Source organism: Aquila chrysaetos, chromosome 17, assembly GCF_900496995.4.
Source record: "Aquila chrysaetos chrysaetos chromosome 17, bAquChr1.4, whole genome shotgun sequence".
In the NCBI taxonomy this organism is placed as follows: Eukaryota; Metazoa; Chordata; class Aves; order Accipitriformes; family Accipitridae; genus Aquila; species Aquila chrysaetos.
The window spans coordinates 23,429,388-23,444,479 of NC_044020.1; the positions used below are offsets into that span (position 1 = coordinate 23,429,388).

At 39.3% G+C, this 15,092-nt stretch overlaps 1 protein-coding gene across 4 annotated transcripts in view; it reads right to left on the bottom strand.

Annotated features, from left to right (window-relative positions):
- ANO2 (anoctamin 2) overlaps positions 1–15,092 on the bottom strand; it is a 203,910-nt gene that overhangs the window by 45,280 nt on the left and 143,538 nt on the right. For all 4 annotated transcript variants that reach the window (XM_030040823.2, XM_030040822.2, XM_030040820.2 and 1 more), the window contains one exon: positions 4,645–4,719. In XM_030040823.2, the coding sequence (XP_029896683.1) occupies positions 4,645–4,719 (75 nt within the window). The remainder of the gene's footprint in view (positions 1–4,644; positions 4,720–15,092) is intronic.

Below are 15,092 nucleotides of genomic sequence, written 5' to 3' on the forward strand. Positions count from 1 at the left end.
TATACAGAGGAAGGTTGTCTCATGAAAAAGTATTATTGCAAAAGAACCAGAACAAGAATCGGAGCTATATTAAAGGTTGAAGATGAAAACTGGGCATATTTTGTTCTAATGGAGAACTAGTAAACATACTAAAAAATAATCATTTGGAGAAACTTCTGGAGATATGAGATGAAATTCATAAATATGTTTTGTGAGAAAATAGTAATAAAATGTTAGATCTAGTAAAACATCTAATTTTTACTTTTTAAAGAAATGTTTCATTGATTTTAAATGAAATGTAGGTGAATTATGAGGTTTTGCTTCATGCTAATATTTTTCATTCAAATACTGGTCTGAAGAAAAAAGTCTAAACATAAAACACTTTAAATGAAAATGTTTCAAATGGCATAAAATATTATTTCCTTTCCTTTTGTAGCTGTCATTGTGTTGAGAAAACAGTTCTAATTTTTCCTGCCTGTTTTTCTCTTTTTTCTTTTGACTTACCTACCAAACCTGCAGACAAAAATCTGATTCATGTTGAACTATCTGCTCAGCTCTTACTATGACAGAAGCGGTGCAGGAACACGAAGATCAGAACTTTTTCCTAACTTGCCCATTGCAGAAGCGATCACTACAGTAGAGAGTAATATCCCCAATGAGGAGAGAAAACAAAACAGCACCACCTGGCAGTAATCTAATTCACCTTCCACCTCTACAGTCGCCTTAAGCTCTTTTCTTTTTCTCAGTTTGGGTCACAGATTCCTTCCTCTTAATCACTTTCCAAATACTCTTTTTCTGTTTCTTTCCCCTGTGGATTTCTTTGAAATTTTTACTGTGGTGGTGGACCAGGAAAAACAGCAAAGTAACCTTATATGCATCATTCTGGAGATGATGAGCGCTCTGGGCCTCCATAGACACCTGTCTCCATCACAAGCTTCCACTGACAGGTGGTATCTTAACAGTACAGGAAAAAGAGTCATTAAGGACAGTCATCATTAAATACAGAAAGAGGAAATTTCAGGTGATGGAAGTTGAATAGCAAACTCTTAAACCTGACCAAAGGATTTAAGGGATCCATAGCAATGAGGAAGATTACTGGAAGATGAGATACTCTCAGAGGCTTGCACTATTGCGACCTTTTCAATTCATGCAGTGCCACAGCAAGATATACAAAGTTAACCAAAAAAAATGTTTTATTGGTTTAAAGAACAAAGACATTTGTTTTGCAAAAGCACCAGGGCTTCAGAAGCTCCTTGGTTGCCCAGCTGTTTTTAAACATCTGCTTAGACACAGATGGAAAAACACTCCTTTAGGAGTCTTCATTATCTGTGCATCTAGCAACAAGAGAAAATTGAGGAGGGCTTGTAGGACTGCACGGCAACTGAGAGCATAATTCTCACTTCCCAGATGGTCACTGAGAGGGAAGCGTTCCTGTATCTTCACAGCATTTTTTCCATTCCTGAAAATACCTCTTTGGCCCGAATTCCAGATCAGACGGTCACCTTTCATTCAGGTGCCTATTGTGGGTTTTGTTGTCATTGCCAACATTTCATCTGGCCAGTTCTATCCCCTACTATGGCAGACAGTTTCTTCAGTGAATATCTAAACGAGTCTGTCAAGGACTGAATTGCTTAGAAACAGATGTGAAAATTGGCTGCAGAAAAGGTCACCTACTGAGCCTGGTATGAATGAAGACAAACAGGAAAGCATACTAGATCTGAGAAGGAAGCTATAAAACCCCGTGGGCTAGACTGTTACCTTCATCCAAGTAGGATAACAATTTAATGTCCAAATAGTTCTTTGGCTCCCCAGTAGGGCTATTCCAGAGTCAAGTATTATGCCATGTGAGTAAGAATAGGGCAATAGGGTCCAACGAAGGCAAAGGCTGAACTCTTGTGCCATGACACTAATTGCTTTTCTTCCTTCCTCTGACTGAACCAAACACAATGAACCCAAAGAAAAGCTCCAGTGATGGCATTGCTCCAGGACATCCTGCTCTCTTCCAACGGCTACCAACGTTTTTGTCATGTACTCAGAGATCTTTGTCAGAATATGTACCTTCTAAATATGTAGTTTCTAAACTGTGACATATGTTATTACTAATCACACCCAAGCCAAACTTGTATATGCCCAGCTGAGTCTAGACCTCCTGTTAACACTGGTCTTACTGGGCAAAAATAAGACTTGTGAACTTCTGTTCTAAAACCCCTGCAAAAGACATTGCTTAAATCAAGGTTGGATCTTCTGCCCCCTCTGCAGTCAGGTGAGGCTTTGTGTACAACAAAAGAACTGTGACCAGATTTTAAAGCATCCATAAATATGTAAAATAATCCTTGGAATTATTGTTGGTGTAAAACACGAAGACCAATTGGGCAAGAGAACCAAACCAAACATTTTTTTCAGCCTGCACTTTTAAAGAAACAAACAGCATGCCTAGCTTAATAAAGGCAGGAGAAAAGCCAGAAAGAAAAAACAAAACAAAACAAAACAAAACAAAACAAAACACAACACAGTTCTTGAAAAAAGATTCACAAAAGTGAAGCACACAAAAGAAGTACACAAATGAAAAATAAAGAGAAAAGGTTTTACAATAAGAAAACCGTTAGCAACGTCAAGAATCATAAAGGAAAGTATGGCAAGTAAAGCTGGGGGGAGGAGGGACAGAACACAACAGCATCATTCTATAGCAATGTAGACATCTTCATGGAAAATGCCTATGGGTTTGTGCCACCAGAGCCTTTGGGCCTGGAAAAGGTAGTATTAAAAATTCAACAATCACTTCTGCAGCACTAGAAATTGCAGCACATGTGTGTGCACATCTGTGTCTGAGTCTTCTGTGTCTGTGTCCTGTACATGTGCACACACACACGTAAATTCAAGATTTCATCACCTATTATGTATGTAGTGCTTATGGCTAAAAAAATTAGTCTGTGTGAATAATAATAACCGAGGTAGATGAGCCCAACTTAGATTTCTCAGTGCAATTCTATTGCACAGACTGACAACAAACTTTAGTCTGGTGTTTCCAATCCCTGTTTAACTAATCTAGCAGAAAACAAAGAAACATCACATACAGTAAAGAGCAGATTGTAATCTCCACGTAGGAAAGCAGAGCTGGCTCTCCCTCATCAAGGGCTGACTTGAATTTCATGTGTGGTTTGTAAGTTGTCTCCTGTAGGTGCTTACATCTTACTAATGCTCAAAATAGTCTAAAAAAATCATTGCGGCCACTTCTCCAAAGGGTGAAAGCCAGCACAGTGCCACTAGTCACTAACAGAAGCTGAAGAATCGGAGCTCTACATTTTAACTTTATAAATCTCTCTCAGATGTTACAGTAAGCAGGGAGTGTAATACATAGGCTATGACTCAGGAAAGCACTTTAAGCTCATGCTTAGGGGAGATTTAAACATGTGGTTAAAGTCAAGAGCACATGTAAGCACCTTGTCTGCAAAAGAATGACTTGTAAAAGCTAAATCGGGGCTATATGCTTAGTCATTCTCAGTATACTCTGCTTTAAGCAAAGTCCCAACTGATGCCAGTTAGAGGTTCTGTCTAAAAAACAAATGTTTGGTATGGCCTCAGGACGGTAAAGTCACTAAAAATGTTGTAAGTACATATATATATATGCATGACACACCTAATATGTACAGAAACTATACTTACTATACAATACATATATCTTCATAAATGTATACACATATATTTATAAAAATGCAGACATTAATTTGACTTCAATGTGAATATAAAATGGGTTTGATTGTCAGAAAATATATTTAAATCTTCACAGGACATCTGTTGCAGTATATGCAAATTCCAGTAAATTAGAAATGCACTTAGGTATTTTAAAATAATTTAGTCCCTAAGTAAATTTCCCATGTCAGATGCTCCTGTGGTGTAAACCGGCATATTTCATTGCCATTTTATGCTGGCTCTAGATGTGAATACATGCTTTCATTCAGTAATTTCTGTAACCAGAGGGGTAATGGGATCCTTGACAACGTAATTTAAGGTTTGTTAGTGAGGCTTTCCTATTGCTGTTTACAAAGTCTAGCAGCTTGATGAAGTGTTTATGGTCTGTTGGAAATTTTGCTAGGACAGTGGTGTCCACACTTTACAGATGGCTGACCTGCACACCTTATTCTTGTTCTCAAGTGAGGATTGTATACCACGTTCTTCCTCGACTACAGTATAGTCCATCCCTGAATGCGTGTTGGAGAAATACTTCTAGCAACAGATTTATTTCACCTGTATGTCACCTGTCCAGTAGGCTCAACACTTCTAAATGTCATTCTGACAGAGCATCCGCAATACTGTGCACACAAGCAAATAAGCAGTGGGATTCCCTCCATCAGATAATGAAGGACGGAGCAGAAACCCTGTGGGAGAAACAACATCTAGTAATGAGCTGCTGCCATTGCAGCAAGTCATCCGGCCAACAGCTCCCTCATAAGCAGCCTTTGGAAAAAGAGAATAAGGCTGGAGGTAGGCATTGAGCTCTATGAATCTTCCTAGTAGGACACGTATTTCTCACAAACTGTAGGTTACAACCCTAGCTTTCTTCAGATTTTTAGCATCTTTGAGAACACCAGTTCAGGATTCCACTCAAGATGCCCATTGCAAAGTTTCTCACACCTAATACATGCGTAGAAATGCAGATTATATTACCATAAATAAAATCAATCCAAAGTTTGCTGCATATCCAGGCATACGGTCACTCCATGTCAGCTTCTCCTTTTCATCCTGCGACAAAACACAAAGATAAAACAACAGACATTACAGAACTGTATGATAGCAAATATTAGAGTGAGATCTGTTATTGAAAAACATTCTCAATTCCCCTACTCCTGTTGTAATTTTGAAGATGATTAGAAGATTTCGAACACTGATATTTTAAAGCAGACTTTAATTTGAGAGACAAGAGGGTAAATAAGACATAGAGAAAATGTCTGCAAAAATCAGAAAATATCATATGTAACTATGATTTTAATATTTGAAAAAATGTTTTCAGCTCTTACTAAATTTCATAATATTAGGAGAAAGCCCTGAGATTCACCTTAATTTACATTTAGGCAAAGTAAAATTCAACAATTTATTTTGAATTTATTTTGAATTGCTTCTTGTAAAACTTCAGAAGGATAGTGCTTGAGACAGAAATTGTGAAAAGAATGCTTACTACCATTGAACACAGATTTTTTGTCTGATGGTTACCATAGCCAAATGTGACTCCTAAGATAATTCTTGCAAAGACACCCCAATCCCTCTGCTGGTACTTGGTCCACAGTAGAAAGAAACTATGAAGGCAAGTCCCCTCTGTGATCTCTGCTGCCAACCTTGTTTTCTTCATGTGCAAACAGCATCTCTCTCCTCATTGCGTAATTTAAAGCAACTGAGATCAGTGAAATCCAGTATGCTTTTTCTCTCCCCACAAAAACTCAATTCCATCTCTAGCAACGTGTACATCTAAAGAAGATATTTGAAAATGGATTTATGTAGGAAATATGATTCCCTCCTCTCAAAATAGGTTTCTTAAAATAATAATAAGGTCATTACTTTTTGTTTAAGTTAAACTAAAACTATATAATCAAATTAACTAAGGACACAGAGCCAGCTGCTGTTTGCATTTCTGTGAACCACCGTTGCTATCCCATGGACTAGCACTTCACTTACATTGGAGTTAACCCAGAGTTATTCTGAATTTAAATGAATTTAAATCAGATTAGAATTCAGGTCAAAGGTTTCAAATAAACCATTTCTAAGGCACAATTGTCCTCAGATAAAAATAAAAATCTGGGAGTATTATGCCTTTGTAAAAAGGCTTTCCCAAAGTAGCACTAGTATATACTAGTAGCACAGTATATACTCCAAGTGCAGAAATGCAGCCGTGAATTATCTCATGGAGTTTACTGGGATGTGGAATTAGACCTAAGACATGATCCTGTCTACGCATACATTGCCATTGTGGTAGTGCCTCAAACACTGTGGGAAGGAGTATTACTCAGCATCCCCTCTTCTCAGCTCAGCTGTTCAAACAGACAAGTTAAGCACGTCTCCTTTGGGAGAATGCTGGCAGGACTGGGTCATAGCAAACCCAAGCAGAAGCACAAATAATTTGGCCCAATGTATGCAGTACATAAATACTCCATACAGTACATAAATGGAGTCCATCATTTAGCTGGAAGGCTACTTTAAAAAGCATTTCTGTGAAAGCACAGATGCATTTCATTTCATTTTGGCTTTTACCACTCAGCAATTATACAGGACGTAAAGAAGGTCTAAGTGATTATACTCCAAGAAGGCCTGAAGGACACCATGTCTAACAGTTTCACTAAGGGAAAAACACTAAAGAATCAAAACAGCAGAATGAGTTAATGCTAGCCAAAGCAGTTAAAGGAAAGAAGAAAATCTTTTATAACCATACTGAGGTGGAAAGAGAAAATTGTGATTTCTACAAAAGGGCCAGGAAGAGACAAAAATTACCAAGAAAATTACTTTAAAAAAATGCCTCTAGCAGTAAGAATTTTGGAAAATAAGAAATCATAATATCAAGATCAAACTTTCACATATCATGAATCATGCTCACCAAATCCTGAGTGGCAAAGTGACTAGGGTTTTTCATGTTTGGGGATTTTTTGTTCAATATTTCTGGTGATGTAAGACATTTACTGTCTTTTGAAACATCAGCCAGGATTCTGACATGATCTACTGGCTTTCCAAGTCAAAAAAAAATCACATGCTGGAAGACTCCCGATAACACCTCAGCAACTTACAAAACTGAGAAATCAGGGAATACCTTAAGAAACAGTTGTCCATTATGAAAAAGAAATAGCTATTTGCCCTGCCCCCCCCCCCTTTTTTTTTTTTTTTTTTTTTTTAGTAAAACAGAACTGGAGAGTTACAGGAAAGAAGAAGAAAAAAAATAGGAAAATTGAGTAATGATTGACATGTACTTTTAGAGATGAATATCAGAAACTAAGGTGTGCCTAAGCCTACATTTTTAAGCATTAAGAGACATTAGGATTAATCCATTCAAGGGTCCTAACTTCAAGAGAGTTTAAGGACTGCAGTTATTAGAGTGTTTTCCCTCTTTCATCTCAGCATGTGTGTTAAGAGCATAGAGGTATCTAGCATCACCAGTCATTTTGGATGCCCTAGGTTTAGCACTTGAATTGTTGTTTTATGTAAATTATTGCTTTTCAAAAACACTTTGTGCCTGATGAGTTCAGTAAGATAAGTTCCTGGAATAAAGATTTAGAAGCATAACCGATTCTTAAAATTCCAATTTATTACTGAGAATAACTAAATGAAATATGGACTGCCTCCAAAAAAAAATTACCTTGCTGAACAGGACAAAAATACTTCTTTCTCTTGTGGTGGGTTGACCTTGGCTGGCTGCTAGATGCCCACCCAGCCGCTCTCTCACTCTCCCTCCTCAACAGGATGGGAGTGGGAGGGAAAATTAAAAATGAAAAAGCTTGTGGGTTAAGGTAAAGACAGGAAGACAACTTACCAATTGCTATCATGGGCAAACGAGACTTGACCTGGGGAAAATTAATCTAATTTATCACTATTTAAAATAGATTTGGATGATGAGAAATAAAACGAAACTAAAAACTCCTTCCACTTTACCTCCACCTAACTTGTTTCCAGGGCCAAGTTCAGTCCTTCATTCCTGACTCCTCTACTTCCTTCCCCAAGCAGAAGGATGGGGAATGGTGGGGTTTGGGGTCAGTCCATAACAGCTCCTCTCTGCCTCTCCTTCCTCCTCACACTGTTCTGCTCCTCCAGCGTGGGCCCTTCCACGGGCTGCAGTCCTTCAGGATAAACCTGCTCCAGCATGGGTTCTCAAAGGGCTGCAGGGGAATCTCTGCTCAGGCACCTTGAGCACCTCCTCCCCTCCTCCCGCTCTCTCCTTGTGCTAGCGGGGCTGTTTCTTACATTTTTTTCCCCTCTCTCCTCGCTTCCAGGCAGCATTTTACCCTTCCTTATACACGCCTTCCAGAGGTGCTACCATCTTGCTGAGGGGCTCGGATCTGCCCTGCGGTGGGTCTGTTGGAGCAGCCCTGGCCTCTCCTCCCAGAAGCCGCCCCAGCAGCCACTGCTGCCAGTGCTGAGGCACTGGCACCCCGCACATCTATGTTGGCATAAGGAAAATCACATTTGCTTTTGAACACTGAACAAGGCAATGCTGGTTGAACAGAGCTCGGTGGAGTGACAGACACTCTGGCAGTGGTTTCCCAGTCCCTTCTTGCAATGAATGACACGAAGCGGGGGACTTAGGAAGAGGAGAGAGGGGAGGATGTTCATGGGAAGGGACAAATGGATAAAGGAAGGAAGAGAAGATCAGCATGCCATCTAGTCAGCTTTCTCTTCATGCACGTGCTTCCTTTAACCTTAGGTGACTTCGCCATGAGTTTGCCGTTCTCTGTAGCACTTAGCCAAAGGGAGACCTGAACACACGACTGAGTTGCTATGCCGTTACGAGAAGAAATTAAAAGCTGGATGAAAACATTACTGAGTTAGACAGCATACATGGCACAAACCAAATTCTGAAATGTAAATCAATATAGTAGGCAGCTGAAAGCTACCTTCTGTCACAGCTGTTGCTAAGAAAAGCAAACCTGTAAATTCGCGTGGTGTTTTCTATTGCACCTGATTCTACTCTCTGGCAATAGTGCCATCTAGCCGCTAAAAGTCTGTACTGTGAGGTATCAAGAACACCTTGCCTGCGATCAAAATATTACACTTGCACACTGCAGCGAGTGTGGTTCATTCTAAGTTAGTGGAATTCATTCATAGATTTCTCATAAGATATGGCACATACCCCATTCTAACCAACAACGTGCATTACAGAACATCGCCTAGATTTTAGACAGGGGTGGGAAAGCTTTCCTGAAGGTTGATGAAAACTCAGCAAAGCTGGCAGGGAATCTATCTGGAGAGGCCCAAGAGGAGTATGTATTTATTGACTTAACAAGATGGAACTGATCATCTGAAGAACAATCTCAATGACAGATATGTTACACTGTGGAATATTCCCCAAGACAAAGTGTATTGCAGGGAAATATTTAAATGCAGACAGAAAACCTCATGATAGAGATTATATTTTTGTGGTGAACAAGACAAACTAAAAGATATATTTAAAAATCCTTCTTTCAGTTTCTTTAAATACAATGATGTATTTGCAATCGTATTGGAGGAAAAAACAGTTGTTCTGGGTGTAGTGATGCATTCCTGTTTTAATGTTTAACGTGGTGTTGAATGTGTTCGTTGTAGGAATACAATTCTTTCCGATTAGAAAATAAAAAAATAATTAAAAAATAACAGAAAAGAAAAAAAATTAGCACCATCTAGGTTTTGCTTGGTGGTTTAGTTCCTTATGAGTTACCTAATGTGGCAAAGATCCAACATGTGGAGCTCTGCATCCTCAGGTGGGCCTCTGAGCTGTGGAAACCTGGAAATATACTGCGCTTGGACAGCATGAGGCAGCTTTGTGAAAACAGTTCTATGCGTCTCTGCGAATTAAACCACAGCCAGTTTGCTCAGATCACAAGTATTTCAGTTATTTATTTATATTTTCCCACAAGAGAACACCTCCTCGAAGCAGGTGTTTCTAGCCATCAGCCATGCCAGCTCAACCTGCACTTGGGGAGTAAAGCAACATACCTTCTCTCTTCTGCATCCTGCTGTGTAACTCCAGTTCTGAAATTCAGGCTCTTCAGTGCAGTTGCACCTGGGCAACCCCAATGACTTCACTGGACTTGCACAGAGCTGCAATAATTGACTGGAACTTAGTAAAAGATGCTCAGGGAAGAACAGAATCCAGGACCCCTCTTCTCTGCTCCCTAGGGTCTTGCACAGCTAGTGACAGCAAAAAGCTGCTAAATTCTATTTCTAATGACAGAATCCAGAAGTTCATCTCTAAGTATGCCCGGGAAGCATCAAACACGTAAATGCCCTTTTTATAACTCCACTTTTCTTAGTAGAAACAAAAGCTTTAATTTGTGTAAAAACTGTGCTGTCCAAATGAGCATCTAGAAATTAGAATTGTGTTATCCAATACAGCTCTTCTGTATTTGCATAACACCCAAAATATTGCGTGTATATTGCAGGTTCAAGACAAGGAATGAAATGAGGTTCTTCTGAAATAAAGGGTCCCTATAATTTTATTTTGGCCATAAATAAGATAAAGGCAAGGAGAAAAGGATACTTCAGAGCTATTTGGAGGTTAAAAGAGCTAGAAAAAGCCTGCAGCGCAGGCAGTTTTGGAAGGCAATTGATTCCAGGGTGGAGACACAAAAAGAGGCACAATCAAGGCACATCAGCATTTCTGGGATCTTGCCGTGGCCCACAGTGGTAATTACAGCTAAGAAACTGGACAAGTTCACGGGACTGTTCCAGCCTGTATCAGGAACCACTAGCCCTCAGACTTCTGAGAGGAACGACAAAACTGCTGCCAGCGCCTGTGTCTGTCCCAGTCTGGATCTCTCCCTTGGAGTTCTACCTTCACACTCCCACAGAAGCTGAAAGAGCTTTTGGTTTAAGACCCATTAAAAGAGAGAATAACATTTTCTATTCTTCTCACTTAGAGAGCAGTAAGGGCATTTTAACAGTAAAGATGGCTCTGTTTTGTGAGCAATATTCTGTTTCAGGCTTGCACATCAAAAACAAACTGCCAAGACTCATTTGGAGCCAGCTGAAGGACTGCAAAGCCTTTAATTAAAAACTTTTCGCTGTCTTTGCAACATGCAGAATAGCACAGACACTCCGATAGCTTTCAGTGGAGCTTAATGGACACACTGTAAATCACTTGTGGAAGCAATGCACGATAGAGAGCTATGAGAAGTGTGTGCAAGGCACAGTACTAGGATCATGGAGATTAATGGAACTTAAGGCTAAGTAATGTTATTTTTAACCATCCAGTCTTGGTCTCCTTTGTAACCACAGAACTTCCTTGAGATGATTTTTGCTGTAAGGATAATAAATGTGTTTTAACTAACATTCTTTTTAGAGAAACCTCTAATTACAGCTTGCGCATTTCTGTGGTGAACAGTCAGTCACAAGCCTTATTAGGTCATTCCAATTGCTAATTATCTTAGCTGTTGAAAATGTATGGCTTATTTCCAAGCTGAATCTGCCTATCTGCATCTTCCAGCCTTGACATTCAGCTGCAACTTTGTCAGTTAAGAGCATCTACTGGCAGATTTTTGGGTTTGGCTGTAGGTTCTTACAAACTGTGATCAGGCCACCTCTTGGCTTTTCTGCTAGCTTAGACCACTCGCTCAGAATGGGAACAATCTGTCAGGCCCACAGCTGGGTTTCTTCCCCTGTGATGGGTTTGGAAACAAATCTCCCACAGGCTACAGCCCTGACATGGGCCACTCACTTGGCCTTTCACGTAACAAGGCTTATGAAAGCATGTGTAAGTAGCCAAGTCCCTGTGCCTCAAGATACACGCATCCACGGGACCAGGCGTACGGTGTGACGGTTACTGTGTTCGGTGAGGGGCGTACTTCCAGTCATGGAGCACGGGAAGAGATGACACCAGCATCTTCTCTGTCAACAGAGGCGCTGGCGGAACAGAGGAGAGGATCCACGAATCCAAGTACTTTCTAGTCCTTATCAGTCTTAACACTGTATTCCGAACTTTCTCGAAGTATATATATACACCACTTGAGAGAGAGAGAGATACGTACACACTTAAGTGTGTGTGTGTATCGCATGCAATGAATACCTTTACAAAAACTAGCTCTGATTATTAAATTAGAACCGAGATATGAGCTACAGTTCACCGATGAAATCTATTCTTGAAGTTCTCCAAGGCATGGTGAGTGTGGCCATTAACCCAACCATGCCAGTACTGATGGAATAAGGGTAAGCTGCAACATGCCAACTAGATTTCTTACTGATTTTTCCTCTGCAGCAACAGCATGTACCTAGATTATATCAGGAGACAACTATTAGCTGTAGGGTATGTAGACAGGTAGTGTCAGAAGATCTCAAAATCACATACACATATGACAATGTTACTAAAAATTCTACCTTCATTTCAAAGATAAAAAATTAATGCTCCTTGCAGTAGTTTCAGGGAAGTATTTCAAGCTGCTTCATTCACTTAGAAACAATGACAAAAGGCTGGAGGTCTGCTGTCACTGTAATTTAAATTTGTAAAGCTAGAGTGGGTTAATTTAATACACTGTAATTTATGCAGAAATAAAAATGGTTCCTTTCTCTGCTGTACTGAAAACTTATTTTGCCTTTGATACTCAGCTTAATGCATCTAGTGCATTGTAGCATATTGCAATCATTATTGTGTAAATAGCATTAAGGTGCTTAGTCTTTATATCACTGTTTAAAATCAACTTCTTGATATTTACATATGGTTCAAGTGAAAACTGGCAGCACTTCTTTTTTTACAATGACAGTTTAACATATGGCTTTAAAAGTATGAATTATTTATGTAAACTTGAAGCCATTCAGAACATTACCAGAAAAACACTATAATTTACACAAACAATAGGGTTACATCTGTAGTCATAAATATTCATTGTTTATCAATGGTCTTTGTAGATGATTAATAAATCATAATGAGTCTGATCCTGAGAAGGCAAAGGGCCAGATGTACAAATACACTTAGACATCTGGTGGGATTTCCAAAGCAACTGACAGTGGTACACAGGCCTGTCGCAGTAGTAGGGAAGACGGTAGTGGAATGCCACAAATTAAGTTCGTGGCAGGAAGGGATATCCTGTCACCTGCTCAATTTGGGGGTTTTAGTGTAACTCCTGAACTTTCTCAAAGAAGGTAATGAAATGCCACACATGGCTTTAAAATATGCTTATAAGGTCATGCATAAGGAAGACAGATTCTAAGCCAGACATGTGCCTACTTTAATTTGCGTGATCAGATAAATTTAATACACGTTCATATTGACTAGACACAGACCTATTGGACATGTTAAAAAGGGAGAACAAGGCAAGTTTCAATGAGTGGCTTTAGAAAAAAATCAATTATCAACAATACTCACTACCTTACATTGTCCTGGAGTTGGCTGGATTTTCAACCACTTTGTACCCTGAAATCTGGAGCACCATTACTCTAATAGTCAATCTGGTTTCACACTTTCCATGTAAACTGTGAACATCTGATAGAGAAGTTAATGGAATAATAAATACAGCACATTTCAAAACAATTTATCCAGTATAATTTTTCAGCAAAAAAATGACCTTTACTAGTTCCCATAATTCAGTATTATTTTAATATTGGCAGTGATTTTAAAAGTTTCTGTCTGTAAATTATTTTAAGTATAGGACTATCTTCTCTGTGTAAGTCCTTTTAAAAGGTGTTGGTTACACAATCAGACACCCAACTACTTGCAGTATCTCTCCCTAGAATATAAAAAGGTCCAAATTATGTTAACTTTTGTAACTTCAAGTCTATTTGCCTAAGATAGATAACAGTTTACCTGAAATTTATCTGTAAAATCACTCATTCAGTCACCATTATACACTTTAATGTAAGCAACTTGGGCCCAGTGGAACTAAGCCAGTTGGCAATTTTGCAATTTGCAAAGCTCAAATTACAATTCTTTATGTGGGAGTCTCTTAGCAACATTTAATAGTCTTGTTACTTTTCTAAACTACATGTATTAGTTTGCTTAATGTGAAGGGAACACAATTAAAAAATTTAACTTAGCATATGACTTGAGTTCTGGATGAGATGCATTTAGTGCTAGACTCTGAGGAAAGATGTCTTTTCTGTGTTTCCTTGAAGCTTGTCTGGCCCAGCTCTGGGCTAGTGTCCTAGCTTGAAGACTCTAGGCTGAAACTCTTGCTCCTGTGAAATCAATCGCAAAATTCCCAGTGACTTCGATGAAGCAGAATCTCACCCCAAGGCTTTGGCAGTGCACACTTAAAACCAGATTCTCCATTGTCTTTCACCATGTGAAGTCACTTATCCCCACACAAAGTGTGAGAAAAAGGCCTGCAGCACATTATCGGTTTCCTTTGGTTGCAATTTCAAATTTAGCTTACACAAACTGTGACCATACCAACAGCAGAGGAGAGTGAAGTGGTGTAAATTTTAGTAACAATTTTAAGTTGGTAATGAAATGTTTGAGAAGCAAAGAAAGAATTAAAAGGGGATGTGGCTATGCTAGATTCTTTCCCTGACTCCAGAGCATTTATTACCAACTGTAAAATGTTAACTAAATTTGTATTCTAACATTTGAATATGTTACAAAAATTGACACTTGATTGCAGAACACAATCTACAAAGGCAAACCTTTGCCAATAATATATAGATGATGTGCAGAGAAGAGTTCTGGGTAAACAGTCAACGAATGGAAGACTGGAAGGATGGGGAGTGATACAAGAGCAAAGCAGCCTTCAGCGCTCTCCACGCCTGCTCCAAAAAGGACGCATTTCAGAGGTACAAGAGTCCTGCCCATGCGCTCTCTCCCGCTGAGCCGTTCTACTTGACTATTTAAAGCCAGACAGCGAAATTTATCAGTGTACCATTTCTGCATCGTCTCTTTGACCAATACTAGATATGCATCACCATACTGTGAGCACACAAAATGGACAAGGACTGGGAGGTGGGAAACAGAGACACCAGATGTGCTACACAGACAAAAGCAGTACGAGGGGAGCAGGAACTCACAAAGCCTTGCTTCGGTATAGCGGGAGTAACTGTCACCAGCTTCCTCTGCAGTTAGTGCAGAAAGAGGCACTTCCAGAGGGAAGAGCCAGAGTCCAACCTGGCTATTCATCTGAGCCCATGTCTAGGAAAAGTATTTCTTTTGGTTGATTTTGGAGAAAGTGTATACTGAGTAGATATCCATAATGAACATCCCCATATCTACACACACACGCAGCCTCCCCCCAAAACCCAAGACAAGAGTGAAAGAGTATAGAATAGTAAGAAGGAGATGTCACTGAAACACTGGAAGGCAAAGACAGAAATCAGAGATGAGTGGAGTTGGAAGATTAATGAGAGACATGTATTATGGTACTATTAATATTATTTTTAGACTTTTGAGAGCTGTAATTTCAGAGAGTTACAACCATCAGTGTTTGTATGAATTTTTGTTTTTCCAAAACATAAATTTAATGATA